General features: G+C 43.4%; 1 protein-coding gene across 18 annotated transcripts in view; it reads right to left on the bottom strand.

Moving 5' to 3' along the window:
- Positions 1–17,972, bottom strand: part of DTNA (dystrobrevin alpha) — a 287,362-nt gene that overhangs the window by 7,465 nt on the left and 261,925 nt on the right. For 10 of the 18 annotated variants that reach the window (XM_054017111.1, XM_054017102.1, XM_054017107.1 and 7 more), the window contains 4 exons: positions 11,829–11,988; positions 9,097–9,186; positions 7,301–7,469; positions 6,195–6,327 (listed from right to left, as the gene is read on the bottom strand). In XM_054017111.1, coding sequence (XP_053873086.1) covers positions 6,195–6,327; positions 7,301–7,469; positions 9,097–9,186; positions 11,829–11,988 — 552 coding nt within the window. Of the gene's footprint in view, positions 1–3,274; positions 3,324–6,194; positions 6,328–7,300; positions 7,470–9,096; positions 9,187–11,828; positions 11,989–17,972 lie in introns of all 18 variants that reach the window. The other 8 variants (XM_054017105.1, XM_054017116.1, XM_054017114.1 and 5 more) reach the window with 1 other exon arrangement.

Below are 17,972 nucleotides of genomic sequence, written 5' to 3' on the forward strand. Positions count from 1 at the left end.
TTATTGTTTTGGGGTAGGAAAAATCATTTGGCCTTCCAACTAACACCTGTGCAATACAATGCTGATAGTATTTCTATACAGAATTTGTTGGCTAATACGATCTCTAAAAATAACTGCTTTTTATAGTCAACAGCAGGGGTTCCCAAGAAATAGAAATGCAGATCTGCTATAGTTACGCAGTTGGCAGGACTCAAGATAGTGCTTTAACCACTGCAGCCTGTATACATCATTTGGGGTTTCTCTTTCCAAAGTGATGAAATATTAATAACAAATAAAGTACAAAGGATACATTGTTTTTCCCTGAAGTAAAGGGGATTGAGTACTATGGATTCTATCCACTATTTGAGGGGGCTATTTTAGATTGTATCACACAATCCTGTGCAGATGTGGCATCAATGAAACAGAGTTTGCAGTTTTAGGATAAAAGTATAGGGTGAAATCCTGACTCCAGTGAAGTCAGCGGTAGTTTTGCCATCGCCTTCAATGAGGCCAAGTTTTCCCTCAGAGGATGGAATTTTCTAAATGCTCAGTGTTGGCCTAACTGCTCCCACTGAGGTCAACAGGTGTTTTACTGTAGACTGCAATAGAAGTAGAGTTAAGTCAACACCGAGTGCTTTCAAAAGTCCCACCCCTAATGTGCGGCACTAACTTCAAATGTTTCGGAAAAGATCCAAGAGATGAGTTGCTAACTGAACCTTCCGAGCCCACCAACCAGGGTGGGGATGCACATTTTCAGATAATCTGTACTTCTGTGTAACTTGGCTTTTCTTACAACAGTATCTTAGCCTTGGTGTTTCTAGCTGGAAGCAGAAAGTGCAGAGGTTTGCTAAAGTTAAAATATTAAAAGAAGTTACCTGAACTTTTTAAAACAAACAAATAAATAATTAAAAACATTAAAAAAGTTTTACCTGAATTTGGAAAATCAGATAACGTCTTACTTTAGCAGCATGTTTCACCCACTATCATTTTAATTTATAATAATGTATATAAAAGCATATGCTACATGAACATTTGAACTCTCTATACTTCTATAGACATTCATTATTGCAGTGTGATCTGTTTTCATATTCTAGTAACTTGACTGGTAACTAACAATTCTAATATGTTGAAAAAAGAAAATGTGTTTCTATAGCTGCTCACTTTCCAGGCACATACCAAGGCTGCTGAGGAGGTGAGTATAACCTGATGGGGGTATGTAAAAGGAAAATAGGAAAATGTGTTGTGGTGTATACTTATTTCAGTGTTGTGATATTTTGTGGGATTGCTGTTTGTTTTTTGTCCCACTGATGGCTTTCAACACTAGTATTTGAGAGAGGGCTTAAAAAAAAAATAGCAGCTTTAAATTCCCATCCCTCAAAGTGCTTTACAAACAAAGGCCCAAATTCTAGCATCAGTTACAGGCATATCACTCCTAATAAACTCACTGGGAATTGCACACCAGTAGCTGAGGGCCAAATTTTGCCATTAAACTGATATAAACAAGAAGTACTTTGCCAATTACTAAAATGCAGCCTCCTCTCGGATGAAACACGGCAGCCACTTAACAGTTCACATCAACACTACTTGGAACAGAAAGAGAAGATGATACCATATACATTTGAAACTCTAGATGGGATTTAAATAGTGAAAATCTATTTCATCGTGTTAGAATTTGTCTAGGAAGCCTAGTTTCATAACAAACTCCTGCTAGAGGTGGCATGGTCACTGGTTTTACTTCTCATCTGCAAATGGCTCCACCAGCAAGGCAAAGTGCTCCTTAATGCCATACTGGGGCACTGGCTAAGCTCAAAAGTGATAAACTGTACTTCATTGGCGATGATGGGTACTTAGTGATAGCTGTAGGTAATGGCATTTGATACATGAGTACTAACTATCAATCTTAAGCACTTATATGGCACCATAGGTGCCAACTCCACGGGTGCTCCAGGCTGGTGCACCCATGGAAAAAAATAGCGGGTGCTCAGGACCCACCGGTGGGTCCCTCCTCCGCTCCCCCCAGTGCCTCCCGCCTACTGGAGATCAGGTGTTCAGTGGTGTGCAGGAGGCACTGCGGGGGGAAGGGAAAGAGGAGGAGCAGGGGCAGGAAGAGGCAGAGCAAGGGCGGGACTGGGCAACGTGTCAGGGGAGACATCCCCAGATGCCGGGGAGTGAAAGGTATGGGGGGGGGGGAAGAGGGACCAGGAGCAAAAGTGGCAGGATCAGTGCCTTCTGGCTGCTGGGACACTGCTTGGCAGCATGGCAGGCTGGCGGCTGGCTGAGAGAGCCTGGCTGGGGAGGCAGCTTCCGCTCCCCGCCCAGGCTCAGGTGCTAGGAACCAGGGTGAGCGAGCCGGAGCCCCCACAACCTCTGGGACGTTTCCGGCTTGTTCAGCCGCAGTCCCCGGCAGCCGAGCCTGGGCAGGGAGTGGAAGCTGCCTCCCCAGCCAGGCTCTCTCAGCCAGCTGCTGGGCTGCAGAGCAGTGATCGGGAGGGGCCGGTGTTAGAAGCGGCTCTCTCCCACTCCCCACCGCGGCTCCCTCATGCCAGGGAGAGTGCCAGAACGACCTCGGGGGCCAGGCGCAGGTAACATGCGGTGGGGACAGCATGGTGGCCCTGGACTGGGCATGGGGGGGTTGGCATGGGGAGGGGAACACGTGACTGGTCACATGACCTCCCCTTTAGATAGTGCCCCCTCAGTATGGGGAGGTACCAGTAGTCTATGGTGGGGCGTGCTCGAGAGAGGGGGCAGAACAGGGTGGGAAGAGGCGGGGCCTTGGGGGAAGGGGTGGGGTCAGGGTGGGGCACCACCCTCCCCGGAACATCAGAAAGTCGGCACCTGTGTATGGTACCCATTCCTGAAGTATCTCACAATTTGTGATGCATTTATCTACACAACACCCCAGTGAGTCAGGGAAGTACACAGGGGGAACTGAGGCACAGAGCAGGAAATTGAACCCGTCTCCTGAATTCCAAACTAGCATCCTAAACACTGGATCATTCTCTCTCTCTCATGGCTACTTAATCATTGTCATTGATAGCTAAGAAGACCATTTGCCCTCCTGCGTAACAGAGTAAGGTAATAAAATAAAAGTGTGTGTGGGGATGATCCTCAGGACTTTGACCAAACTTTTGATGGCTTATGAGGCATGGTTTAGAGATAATTCATGCTTGGATGTCTGGAAATAAGCAAGGGAGGAAACAGCATCATCATGCGTGCACATGAAGTAGAAGGCGCAGTGTATCTGAATTACAAGTTACCAGTTGAAAAGATTCTCCTATATTAAGGTAATACTTACATGAGAGGAGAGTGATAGAAGGATATTGCACTCAACCTTGCAAACTGACCTGTAGATAACAAAGGACATAAAACAAGAAGATGACAAGTTAAGCCAGTGAGCAGCCAGGCCAGTGTATTATTTGGAATAAAGCCATGCACAAGAGAGGAAATAAGAGAGAAAATAATGGGGACAGGAAATAAGACTAAGGAAAACTGTCTCGTACAATACATTCAGCAAGAAACTATAAGACCATATCTGCTAACTGACATGGGAGGGTAAGCGCTGTTAGCGTTTAGGTTTGTGCATTAAATGTGTTCCTCCTGATAACACTTGTTATTTGCTACATGCTTAAGAGGAAGCGGAAAAAGATGAGGCTTTTGAGGCTTCTTGTCACAGACTCTCTCATGTACCATGCCTTTTGCTGCTGCCACATAGCAGAAAAGCACTCTCTTTGCTGACAATCTGGTTTCATTCTAGTGTCTCAGAGTTTCATTTGCAAAAGCTTGCTTGAAGGTCACACAGACCAAAAACACTGGGTACTGTGCCATCATCTCCTATGCAATAATAAGTCTACATGTCCATCTAAAACTACTGCTTTTACATATAGTGAGACAGAGAAATACATGTAATATCATTCTTGAACCAACAAAGGATACTGTAAGCCTAGTAGCAGTAATTTTCTTATCAGATTTTTTCAGTTGATAGTTGTATTATGAGAGCAACTACAGCCATCATTTGTTTTAGGCTATCTAGTCAAATGGGAAACTTTTATGAACATGATCAGTAAGAAATACCATATTAAATTCTAGAGGTTGGATTCAAACTACACAATTCTTCCCACCACCACTCCCTGGAACACCTGAAAAATAAATTTACTGGCTTTTTCTTCTTTCTTTACAAATAAAGTTAAAACTAGCTCTATGGTCTTTGATTTTAAAGACTATCCAGGGATATCAGTGGAAAAAGATCTCGAATAATGAAATACTATGCATTAAATCCAAATCAGAGAAGAGAGCCAAGGCCACATCAGATGTTCTAGTGACTCAAAAGGACATAACCTTGCTAACTCTTATTCATCCTAGCAGCTCTTACTCAAGTAGTCCCAATGGCACCATTCATGTTAGTAAGGGCTACTAACACAATTGAAGGTTTGCATACTAGAAGCCATAGCCATCAATTGAAAATGTTTTCTAGTGTTTGTTTTCTAGAAAACAAATGTTTTCTGTTATCAAATAATTTCTGAGTAGAACTCTACAGCTTAGAGGAAAAGTATTAAGTTTCCTCAGGAAAAGTTAATAGACTGAATTCTTCTGGGATGAACATTTCAGATCACCCAATTTAATCATTTTAGAAAAAGTTTGTTCTTTCCTGTTTTAAATTTCTATTTTTTCCCCAAGTGGAAACAAGCCAGGTGTAATAGTCACCCTTTGTGAAATCCTGCCCCAGTGAAGTTTTCCATTGACTTCAATGGGGACAGGGTTTAACACGTTGTCTTTCTGGGGTTATTTTGGACTACAGCAGAAAAGTCAACTTTGGAGGAAGCAACAATACTGAAAGGTATCTACCAAAATTTCTCTCTCCCGCCTCACAAATAATGGCTGTAATTCTGCAGCCTCCCCCCCACTTAATTTTATGCATTTGCGTAGTCCCATTGTAATCAGTGTGACTATTCATGTAAATTTAAAAACATGTATTTGTTAATTGAGCTGTGCTGTAGGATACTAATATTGGCTCTGATCCTGCACTGACCTCTATAGTCAGATCATTACACTGTTCCCTTTATTGAAAAAATGGAGTGTCAGTAGAAGAAGAGAAATTAATGACATAATGCTTGGCCGATGTCATTGTTAAGATGTTCCTGCTACATAATAAATCATTGCTTTCCTTGTTCTAACTCAGGAGTAGCAGTTCCACTTATTCAGCAGAAACCTAAGGACTGCCACCTTTTGTTATCTTGGGTAAAAACACTGGCACAACATTGAGGTGTTGCCCATTGTTGCCATATTGAGATGTTGCATAGCAAGGATGAGGACGAAATGTCATTGTGTCCTCAAAGACCAGCACAATGAAATGACTTTCTGTGAGCTACCATAGTCTTGTACAGCAGATTTATGTAAAAACTATGATAGTCACCTGAAATTCAAAACCAATGGCAACCTTGATGTGAGCCAATAGACATTTTAAACTCTGTCTCACTCAGATTTTTACATCTGGATGATCAGAGGAGGAGTAACTTAAAACAGGCACTGATCTCTTGCACCAAGCAAACGTGCACATCATTTACTAGGCAGGCAATTTGAGAGTCCAAACGTGCAGGGCCAGTTGGCTTGAAACCCCTTGCGGCTCTTGAAGCTACAGGTGCACTTTGCTAATCACCAGGTCACTTATTCACAAGCCAAGTCTCCCAGGCTGAGTCCTCACTGCCCTATTTCACCAGATGCAGCAGTTGGAGCTTTGAGATATCATGTGACCCACTCCAGACCCTTTCCCCCATCCCAGATTATGGCAAAAACATCCTATTTTAAAAGGACTGGTTAAGTGGCTCCCGTCCCCTAACATGGAGAGAACATCATAGATGCTTTACATTATTAAACAAAAAACTGAGCTCAACATACAATACCGTCTCTCCAATACAAAGCATTCTTGTGTGAGTGGCTTGGTAGAAATTGATTGGCAGTGGCAATTATGAAGGATTAGCTAATGACCTTGTGAAGGTTAATGTCAGCCTTAAGCAAGTCAATTGATGAGCTCTTTCTGAGCACTTTGTGTGTGAGAACTATCTATCTGTCTAGGGGAGGCATGAGAGGGGAGAGTTTTGAGAATCTGGAGTTTTAAAATCTGGAAGCACCAGCCACTGACAAGAAATTGCAGATGGTGGGCTACTGCAGCACAATATCCTTTTTAAGCCAAGGGACTATTCGGTGGGTTCCTTTCTTACCTGGTAGGCTTCATCCTGCAGCTTTTGTTTCAGATATTCCTCCATCTTGAGCTCATTTTCCAGCTGGTGGACAGAGTCATTTTCATAGTTCTCATCATCTGCTCTAACGTAGGGGTCTCCATCTTCTGTAACCCTAAAGACAATTATTAATAAATAGCCTCCTAAGACGAATTACATTCAATGTTAAAAGAACTTCCCTATTTTAATGAAAACCGAGAGGAAAGCAGGATCTGTGTTTTCAACTCCAGGTACATTTTCTTGAAGTTATTTTTATTTTTGCAGCTCTTCCTCAAGTCCCATTTCTGCAGTGATTTAGGACCCAGGAAAGAGATTAAGGGACATGCCCTACTAAATGTGCATTTACAGTCCAATCATGCTTCCATTGAAGTCAATGACAAAAATTCTCAAAAGCTTCCTTGAGAGTAAGATTTGGCTCTAAGGATCTGATCCAAAGCCTACTGGAGTCAATGGAAAGACTCCCATTGACGTCAGTCGATTTTGGATCGGGCCCTAAATTAGAGTTCATTGAAAAGTTTCTGATGAAACATGCCATTTCATTGACACCAAAACATTTCTTGAAGACATACTGATTTCAAAGAAGGTTTAGATGGGATGGGTGAGACAGAGAAAGAGACTCTTTTGATCTGAAAATGGAAGTTTCAATACAACTCTAACTTGTGAAAACCTTTGAAAGGCTTTGTTTTCGTTCCACATTGCAACAAAAACAAATGTTGAAACCTTGAAAGTTGTCGTAAAACAGAATTGTCATCTTTCAGCCAGCTCTGTGTTAAATCATTAACATGTGCCAGCCGTACTCTAGCAAAACTTCACAAATAAAAAGGCTCAGCTCCTGAATTTCCTTACGGAAAGCCAGTAAGGTCACTTCTTATTATGGGCTCACAAAAGTCTCGGATTGGAATCAAGAGTATCAACTGATCACTTCTTGCCCCGACTCCTTTAGCTTAGAGAGCTCATTATTATTGTATCGGCAAAGAGCCTCCCCCCGGTTAGATTTAGTTCTATTACTGGGGGGAAATATGTAGATGCACATTCTTATCATAATTTCAATACAAAATGAATTAAAAAAAAATAGAGAAGGTACCCACATGTCACTGCGAATGGTGCCAGTGGCAGCTGCACTGTGAATATATCCTGGCTTCCGGGCATGGATTTGTGCAAGAAAAGCCTTTTCAGAAGTCGGTGATGGAACAAGATCATCAAAATGAGTCCGTCCAAACTCAGAATCCACATTACTCTCCGTCTCGCTGCCCATCTCTGTGAGCCACAAAAGGTGATTATGGCTACATTTAATTTTCACATGTGCTAGTAGGCTTGGTTCATTTATCTAAATAGTCTCCTGTTTCTCCAAGTTAGAATTCCAGTATCTCTCAATTGTGAATACACCAGTATGTTTCAGGCAACATCAGGGCCGGTGCATCCACTAGGCAAACTAGGCAGCCGCCTAGGGCGCCAAGATTTGAGGGCGCCAAAAAGCGGTGCCCAAAATGTCTGGGATGCTCACCCAGCGTCAGCTAAATGTGTAAACCTCTTCCCGCCGCTGTGCGAGGGTGCGCTGCGGCTTTGAGCAGCTCCAGCTGGCCGGCCGGGAAGTGATGTCATTCCTCCTCCGGCCTCCGGGGGAGCTGCGCTGCTCCCTGCTGCTCTGGCTCTGTCCCAGGGCCCCGCCCCTGCTCAGCCCCACCCTGCCCCCAGTCCCCTGAGCTCTGCAGTAGGGCCGGGGCTGCCCTCACTGGCAGCAGGAAGTACAGAGACCTGGCCCCAGGCACGCCGCCGGTGAGTGCTGGGGGGTGGTTCCACCCTGCCCCCCAAGCCAGCCCCGACCCCTCGGAGGCCTACCCACCCACGGAAGCTGGGCTCCCCCCCGCTGCCGCCTCCCCCATGGAGGCTGGGGCACCCCCCCATCCCGCGGGGGGGGGGGGAGGGCTGCGTAGGGCCCCAGAATATCTAGGGATGGCCCTGGTACCCGCCACCCTGCCTGCAGCCAGCCCCGCACCCCCACCTCCATCCAACCCCTGCAGCACCCCCCTCCCCGAAGCCAGCCAGCCCCATACCTCCCGTCTCCAGCCAACCCCGCACCCCATCTCCAACCAGCTCTGCATCCCCTGCCCTACCCGAAGCCAGCCAGCCCTACACTCCCCCGTCTCCAGCCAACCCCTGCCGCACCCCCCTGCCCCAATCTAGCCAGCCCCACACCGTCAGATTATTCATTTATTTTCATTAAATATGTAGTCTAAATAATGAAATTAATAAATTTTCAAGCTGAATATGTATTAATTCTAATGAACAGTGCCATATTATGCAGTATTCATTTTTGAAAGTTTATAATAAGCAATGCTCCACAGGGAGGGGTGGGGGTGGGAGGTGCAAGGTGGAAGTTTCACGTAGGGCGCAAAATATCCTTGCACCGGCCCTGGGCAACATGGATGCTGTGGCCATATGTTCTCTCTCTATTTGCAGCGCCACCTCTTGTTTCTGTGGTGGTACAGCATAATAGAGCCTCTACAGACATTTGCATATGTTGCTAAAAAGGACACCACAGTATATGCCATTTGGCACAGCTAGAAATCTAGACTCAGGAGAACTTGAATATTGCACATCAGGATACAGGCGCATTGTTGTGCTACTGACACCTTTTTAAAAATAATTACATATGATAGTATTTACAGATGCACCAAAATGTTATATTCTGAAAAAAAATTCTAAGCTTTAATTGCACCTGGATGTCTGTAGCTTTCAAAATTACCACTTTTAGGTTTTCTTTCCATAAAATACAAAAATATCCAGAACTCCATTTAGGTGTTTTTTCCTCAGCTCCCTTTTATTTATTTTTAAATATATGTTAAATGACTGTACCGTGATCACGCTCTTAAGCCTCACGCACCTGAGTTTAGCTCTTTCACCAGAGAAGACATGGTATTGGTAATTGAATCTGCTGCCACTAGCAAGTCATTTCTTAAATTTCGTCTTGTGCCTGAGGCAGGAAAAAGAAAAAAAACCACAAAGCTAAGATTTTTCTCAAAGGACAAATTATGGCTTTGTGTCTGAAGTAGTTTTAACCTTATACTAAGTTGCCAACATAATAATTTCAAGGAGTCAAGTCCTTCCAAAGGGACACATGCAAAACTGATATGCAGAACAGCTTCGTTTTCTTACGCTGCATGCAGCAGCAGCTCAACATCATGCTTCATTTATTCACAATGCCAGAAACTTGGAAGTTATTAATTACAATCAAACTCACATTTGTGTGGTGACACTAGGAGACCAGGGCTAATAGATGAAATGTCTGGGGGAAGTGGACTGAAGTTATTTCTCCCTAAATTTCCGCGGCTCTGTTTAATGACTCTTATTGTATAAATATGGTCATTGTTGAAGAAACATGGTTGATTTCATTAGAACTTATATGGATTTTCCTTTCCCACCCCTTCATGGTATCTTTTGGAGCTCAGGAGTCTGCTTGTATTTTCCATAACTGACTCCCATTAAAAAAAAAAAAACAACCCAGCAGGATCAGTGGAACTGGAAGGGGGGGGAGAGAACAGTGGGAGCCAGCATGGAAATATCGGTGGGGATTCTGCCCCTCCCCCAACTCCTGCACACCTGGGGATGGAGGTGAGAGGGGACTCAGAGGGGATACAGCAGCTGCTGAGCAGGTAGGAACCACCAGGACCCCAATTCCCTTCCTGGAGCTGGCTGCGTCCCAGCCAAGACTGAGTAGCCTCCTTTGTTCCCTTCTCCTACTCCCCACTCACAGCAAACTTCTGTCTACCCTGAAAGCCACTACCTCCTCCATCAACAGCCCTGTGCTGCTGTGACCCTCTTTCCAATACAGGAGGGTCTAGATGTTGTTTCCTGCAGAACTCCTCAGTACTGCCTTAAGCATCAATCAGGGAAGGTTATTAGAGCACAAAGTGCAATACTTCAGCCTCAGGGCTGACATGGCTGGTATAGTGTGCTCCCAGCCTATGCTATCACAGAGTCCCAAACTCATATCCTGGTGTAGTTGAACAAACTATATATAAATAGATCCAATCCTTAAAATCCTAGCTAACTTCAGTGGGGATGATGCATGGAAACTAGCAGGATTTGGCATCTGGAATGTCTTTTAAACTGACAGCCCTTAAAATTGTTGATCTCAAGTCATAAATTCTCCTGAAGAAAATGACTGCAGGAAAGTAACTCAAAGCCTCTCTCTCTCTCTCTCTCTCACACACACACACATTTCTGAGAAGAGTTATAATGCCTTCTCAGCTTCACATCTATACAGACTTTTACATCTATTCTCTAAGAGGAGAAAATATAGGAAAGCTAGTGCTCTATTCCATGGAGTGCCTTCACTATGGGCAACTTAAAAGAATTCTGACAGTACAACGGTTTGCTTAAAAACTGCCCAGATTTGCCATATACAACTAGAATAAGATAAATACTGAGCATAAATTCTGTATATACCAAAGGTTGTTGTTTTTAAGTGTGATCATTATACATATGAGAATATACTTTTACATTGCCATGTCACTAGCAGAACACATTGCTGTAACTAAAAGCAGTTGACTGAGGCAGCCCATGTATTTTATTGTAGCTACTAAATTATCTCTCTTTGTCCAAGTTCTGAAAGAAACCACTCTTTAAGAGAGTGGTCTATGTCTGTACGTCTTCCTCATTTTTTTTTTTAGGCTGAAAGTGGAAAATTTCACACTGTGTGTTCATTTCTCACAGAATACACGTTGAGCAACCTGGTGCCATGGGACAAGGAACAATCCTCTAGCTGGACAGGGTTTAACATGAGAATTAACTAGTTCTTTAAAGGGAAAACCTTGATTGCACTTAGGGCTCAATCTTGTCATCAAATTCATAGATGCAATTCCCACAGAAACGAATGGAAGTTGCAAGGGTGGGCAGAATTGAGCCCAGGAGGGCAAATTATGTTCTCAGTTACAGCAGGGTATATCCTGGGGGACTCCACTGACATTCCAATTTGCAATGGTGTAATTGAGAGCAAAATTTGGCCCTTTGTGTTCAAGGAAAAGAAATAAGGAAATTGCAGGGATGCAAGCATTTGGGAAAGAGAGTAATTCCCTGGGCGGAGGGGATATTTCCATGTTCAGGTCACAACAAACTATTTACTTTCTTTTATATTTTGCCTATTATTTAATCTGTGATTTTAGAACTTCAAAGCAAACAATCAGTGAGCAAAGGATGGACCTGCCATCCTTTTGCAATGTGACGAACAGCACGGAAGGAGAATGAAAAGTGCACTGCAGCCGATGGCAGTGCTCTGGTAAACATCAGACACAATGGAAAAGTCCGTCAGTTCTTAGGAGAAGCAGCACAATACTCCCTCCCTCTCACATCACTCTCCCATCCCCCCAAAGCCCAGCTTGTTGAACCAACTTGCAATGGTCAATAACAAGTCTTTATTTTATGGCAAACAGATTGAGTTGCAATGGATAGAGCATTGGAATAGGACTCAGGGGATCTGGGTTCTGTTCCTGGCTCGGTCACTGAACAGCTGGATAACCTTGTGCAAGTCACTTCTCCTCCCTGTGCCTTAGTTCCCCACCTGACACTTGCATATGCTCTCTGAGTAACTAATAATAACTTAACAATGCAACTTACTTTGCGCAAAAGCTTCTTGCACGTCTCCTCCCACGCCCGTCAGAGAGTCCTGAGGTGTATGGGTTGGGGTGGAGCAGGCAGACGCAGACCTGATTGGCATAGGAATAGGTCGGCTGATAGTGTGACTGGGTGAAGATCGAGGGGAGCCTGCTCCTTGAGTCTGGAAAATAAGAACAAGTGGTTAAATAGGTCTTTACAAGAGAAAACACTCAGCAATCGTCATCTTCATTCCATTCCTTAGCTTGGCTGAGTGAAACCTCAGCTGGTATCATGCAGTTATGCAGAAAAATAGGGTAATATTAAGTCAGTTGATGGAAATCTATTGCACCCAACTTCTTGTTAGGAAACAGCTATGGCAACCCATGGTAAAGATGTAGTATGTAGGAAAGATAGATTAGAAGGTGATCCTGAAACATGGCAGGCTGGGTTGGATATAAAGATTTAAAGAAGATATTTCTTGTCTTTACATCTAAGGTCTGGGACTTTTTTCCGTGAAAGAATTAAGAGTGTTGGCAATATTCAGACATTCTTAGGAAGATAACTCTTGCAGTCTATAGGAAGTGGAGGGATGCTGGCACTAAGACAAGTTTCAGTCTGGGTAAGGAGTTGAAGCTACTCCTGGGGGTGTAATATTTCCATGTTATCTAATCAAGTTTGTGCTCTTACACCTCAACCACTGTTACAAGAAGGCATCCATGCAATCAAGTTTTGGAATGTAAATTAAACCTATTAGTGAAATAAAATCTTACCCTCCCAACAAATAGTACAGATTTGTGCTTTTCTTCTTGGTTTGTGAGCTATTTAGCCACCACTAAATCATTCACTATCAAATTGTTCACTCCACAGGATATACTCAGCCTCTCCCAAAGTACTGTTCAGATAGGCAATTTAAATTCCTGTTATGGGTCCAGTGGATGGAAGTTAAAATGTTTTAACACCAGTCATATAAAATGTCATGCTGTTAGCACCTGAGAGTTAGTATCATTTAACTGAAATTCAAGCATACGTTGAAGAACAATAATTTTAAAAAGTGGAGCTGTGTGAGTGATACCAGGAGACACACCGTGAATTAATGCACCTTTCCTTTACTGCCTGACAGTTCCTGGGAATATATGTCAACATAAGAAAAGCATCCAAACAAACCACACACTATTTAGCATGATTAGGAATTGGTTCAGCAGAGGCCTATGACTAAGATAACATGAGTGCCACTAAACAGGAACCAGTGCTCATGTGTGTTAGTTTTCAGTGAAAAATTACATTATCTCTAGTGAGATTTCCCCACCCTCAATTTATTTATCCCCAGCAGTAACAATCAATTTAAAAAATTTCAGTTGGATTCCTTAGCCCCTTCAGTGCCACATGCCTTCAATGTTCTGGTGACTGTTTCCTCAGAGATGAAGATCAGATATTGCTAACTGCATGCCAAAAAAGGCAGCAACAACCATTTATAAAATTGGTCTACTTTTCTTTTTCTAGATTTGTAAGCCAACTTTTGTTTTATAGATTTTGGCCCTAACCATGCCTACCTCGCACCTACTGAAATAGGTCTGATCAGAAGAGAAGCAGCATTGTTATTGCCAGTTAACCTCCAACAAATTGATCAGGATACTTTTTTTTAAAGGGACACTGCCACTGCTGAAAAATAATGCTATGGAAGTTGACACTACAATAAGCTTGGCAGAAGAAGTTACCTGAGAGGTTTGAAGCAGGACTTTCAAGGGAAAGTTACCTTTATGTGAGACACTCATTTCTGATAAGAGATGGCTAGTATAATTTTAATATTTTCTTTCAGAGTGAAAACTTTTAGGACACTTAAATAATAGCGAGGGGAAATTTGAACACATAGGGACCAATGCTCTCCTGCTTTCTGGCCCCTTCTGTCTCATTCTTTTAGTGCAAAGGGATGCAAAAATAGCTGGATCTGGCCAGCTGAGAATTCTGCCAGACCAGGGCAGTTTTCAGCTGGTGCAGACTTGGCATAACCAGTCCCCTGGGGACTGTTACCAGCTAGCAGAATTTAGAGTAGCCTGGTGGTTCTCTAAACTCCACTGGGGCCATGCCCAGAGCAGATCGGACAAAACACCAGAGAGCAGCAAACTGCCTCCCTGTTGTCTCCACTCCACCCATGCACTCTGAATTGGACACTGCAAAGTAGTATTTGTGGGCCTGTACTTACGCAGAACACCCCGTGCTCCAAATGAGGGGATATACGGGATATATAGCAAGCCCACTGCCACTCAGTTCCTTCTCAGCATGAAGCCAGAGACTCCACAGCAGAGGGGAAGGAGGGCAAGAGGTGAAGCACCCATAAGGACAAAAGCATCATGAATAACTCAAGTTACTGTAAGGTAAGTAACCCCTCCTCCTTCTTCGAGCACATGTCCCTGTGGGTGCTCTACCATAGGAGACTTCCAAGCAGTAATTCACAGAGGAAGTGGGTACTGGGGAGGTAAATCAAGACACCGTTTGCAGAACTGCATCACCAGAGGAAGTGTCATCTCTGGAAGCTGGTAAGATGGCATAATGCTTGGCAAAGGTATGACTCAAAGACCAAATCACAGTCCTGCAGATTTCTGCTATAGGAATGTCTTTTAGTAGAGCCAGAGATGTGGATTGAGCTCTAGTGGAATGTGCTGTCACTGTGTATCCCAGTTCTTCCATAACAGTTCAAAATACAACCTGAATCTCACTTTGACACATGCTGCATAGAAACAGGTTGGCCCTTCATTCTTTCTGAAAATGATACTCCCAGAACACAGAGGATGTAACCTCCCCTGGAGCAAATCAGGTGATATTTGGAATTATTCGGGGTGGCAAAGAGATCTACTTGTGGTAGAGCCCAGGTCTGACAGATGCTGTGAAAGACAGAGTCTTTGAGCTACCATTCATGGTCTTGCCAGAAGCATCTGCTCAGGGAGTCTGCAATTGTATTCTGAAGGCCTAGCAGATTGACCGCTGATACGTCTATTCAATGGGAAACGCACCAGTTCCAGAGTCTTAGTGACTCTGCACATATGGGTGGTACTGGTGGCTGCCTGTAATTTCCTTTTGGCATCCTATAAAATTGGTCATCAAACTGACTCCAAGGATGCCATTGGGAGGGATAGTGAATGGGTCCCTACTAGTCATAGTCCCTGGGACTGGCAGATTCTCTAGAATCCTCCTCAGTAGAGGGAATCCTGGGAGCTGGATGGTACGGTACTGGGATGGATTCCTGTACCGAGATCTCAGAGTCTGATAATTTGTTTCCTGAGCTAAGTACCTGAAGCATCATGACCAGCTAAGTGCCTGAGGTATCATGACCAGTGAGGGGGTCAGGTTTCAGGTGAAGGTGCCTTGAGAGTACCACTGAGGGGGCTCTGACAGATCTATACTACAATGGAGATTCAGGCTCCTCTGAAACGATGAGAGCTTCAGATGACAGAAACCTGGAAGGAGCCGGAGGGCTGTGATAGCCTATAGTCAAGGCTTGAGTCGCTACCGGAGGTGAAATTGTGGACCAGTGAGATGGAGACTGCTGCAGGACTGAAGCAAGGTCCTGTCTTACTTCAGAGCTTGAGTAAGCAGTCAGTACCGAGGGATGCACAGTGGCCCTATGTGTATCATGGTGCCATGGAGGATCAGGCCATGCTGCTGCATTAGATTGTCCGGTAGAGTGCTTATCCAGATGAGGCTTCTCACATGGTATCGACACTTTGGTGCCAGACTAAGCTGGAGCCCCTTCAGTACTCTTTAAGGGATGGGAGGTCTCCCGAGTGTGGGTCTTTATGGGATGATCTACCCCTTTTCTTCATTTCTCTGGTGGGGTAGGTGTGCTTCTTCCTTTTTGAGGTCTTCATGTCCATGGTCACAAATGAAGCTGGATGGGTGACTGAAGTGGCCTGTGATGTTGAGGCCAATGAATAGGGGACTCCATTGGTGCTAGGGAACATTTCATTAAGAGGAGTTTTAGTTTAGCCTCCCTTTCTCTTTTGGACCTGCCTTTAAATCCCAGACAGACCTTGCACTTTGAGTCCCCCAAAGTTGAATATCCATCACTGTGGTGAAAAGGCCTGTGGCAAGTCTGGCAGAATCTAAACACTGGGGTCTTAGGCATAACAAATTGTGCTCCAGCACAAACAAAGGTACAGAAGTAGAAGGTGGAAAACTCTCCTCCGGGAGCTCAAAAATAAAATAAAATAAATAACTAAGAAACAAAAATAATGAATAAAGACTTTCACAAGGTGAAAAAAAGGCGGGAAGCTGAAACAGCTAACAGCAAAGGCTCTGTCTTGAGCCACAGGTGGTCAAGAAAGAACTGAGTGGTGGCAGGCTCGTGCCTGCCTATATCCCCTTGTGTGGAGCACGGGGTGTTGTTCTGCTCAGGAGCACTACTTTGCAATCTCTGATCAAGAGTGCATGCACATCCTATGGTGGAGCACTCATAGGGACATATACTCAAAGAAGAACTATACACTAGTGCTCAACATTTTTAAGTACATACTATAATCGCTATACTGATCTGGTATGCATGGTAAATAATGCACTGTTAACGGTAACTTTTATTTTCTGGAACAAGACCTTTGCAAGTCATGAGAAACTTTAGGTATTTGGGGTTCCCGTCTACTATGTAGATAAGATTTTTTTTTCTTTTAACTATTTGGGTAATATTGGACAAAATCAACCCACAGAAAGTTAAACCCACAGAGACTGTATGATTTAAAAGATTGCAGCTATTTTTTATATTCTACGTTGCTAGATCAAATTCAGCCCAGATCCGTGGCAACTGAATGTTGTTACCATTGGATGTCTGTCTAGTGGCATATGTGAAATGCGGTTAGTGGTCTTAGTCTAGTTCGCAAGAGACAGATGGTAAATGTCTGAAAAACTATGCTTACAACTGATGCTAAGTGACTGACTTGCTTGTAGTCTCAGCGTAAAGGCCAAGGACTGAACTTCTTTTAATCCCTAGTTAGACCCACAAGTTCAGGATTGAGGCATGTTGACAGGGGAGTTTGTGGAAAGCTGCCACTATCACTGAGGTGACAGAAGGCTTCAGCCTTCATTTGTTAACTGATTGCAGCTGTCAGCATCCAAGTGCCTTTTATGAGACCTTCATGTACCCGATTTAGCTCATCATACTTAGATCAAAGTGGTAAGGATTTTAATTATCCCTTGTTAGACTGGAAAATGGTTTATGTTACCTAGTGTTATGCATAACTCAGTATAATACATTTGAAGTGAACACTGTTTTTATTGAATCTGTAGTCCATTGCTCCCTCTGCTGGAGCTGAAACTAGCTCACATAGCAGGAAAGTCTGCCCAGGAAAATAATACTGTTACATTATAACATGACAACTAGGAAAACAATACATATGTGATCACTTCATTACCCTTCTGGGAGGAAGCGTCATTGTGGCAATATAGAAATGGAAAGTACATAAGCCCTAGAAACTTATCTAGACCATTAATTCCAATTGAGTTACTCCAGGGATGAGTTTAGCCCTACATCTGTAAATAGCCTATGAAAGAGATCAATGGGGAACATTTTATGGAAATGATGAGAACTCGTGTAAATAAATAAAGAATTAGCATAATCACCTGCCATTCTAATAGTTCATTTAGTGTTAAAAGGACCTAAATATTACACTGTAGAAAGCAAAAACATATTGTAATATCCTCAACACAGATTTTATTAAACACAATAAAAAGACTATTTTTGTACGATGCTTTTTTAAAAAAAAACCCTGTTCACTTCTAGGGTATCTAATTTTCAGAGAAAAGCCATTAACATTATTAGGCAAAATTAAAAATCAATAGACCTACTCAGAGGGGTCTTCTGATAGGTCTTCCCCTCTGGACTACAATCAGGACTGTCTTGCTGCAACAGATTCATTCTCTGTCCCAAAATGTAGCAAAACTGTTAGTCTAACAAGGCTGAGCACCAGCAACAAACAATCTGGTGCATGGCGAACCCTCCTACCATAGCCAGTGTGCATCAGACTGTTTACTGCACTGAGCACTGACCTCTTTTGTTGAAATTGAGGGGCTCAACGTTATTGTGTTACAATGAAATATTCCTCATTACACTCCCCTTTTAAACGGGATTGCTGTCTGGGCAGATCAGGGATATTTTTTAATCTAAGCCTCCACACTGTTCAT

This window comes from Malaclemys terrapin, chromosome 2 (assembly GCF_027887155.1).
Source record: "Malaclemys terrapin pileata isolate rMalTer1 chromosome 2, rMalTer1.hap1, whole genome shotgun sequence".
In the NCBI taxonomy this organism is placed as follows: domain Eukaryota; kingdom Metazoa; phylum Chordata; order Testudines; family Emydidae; genus Malaclemys; species Malaclemys terrapin.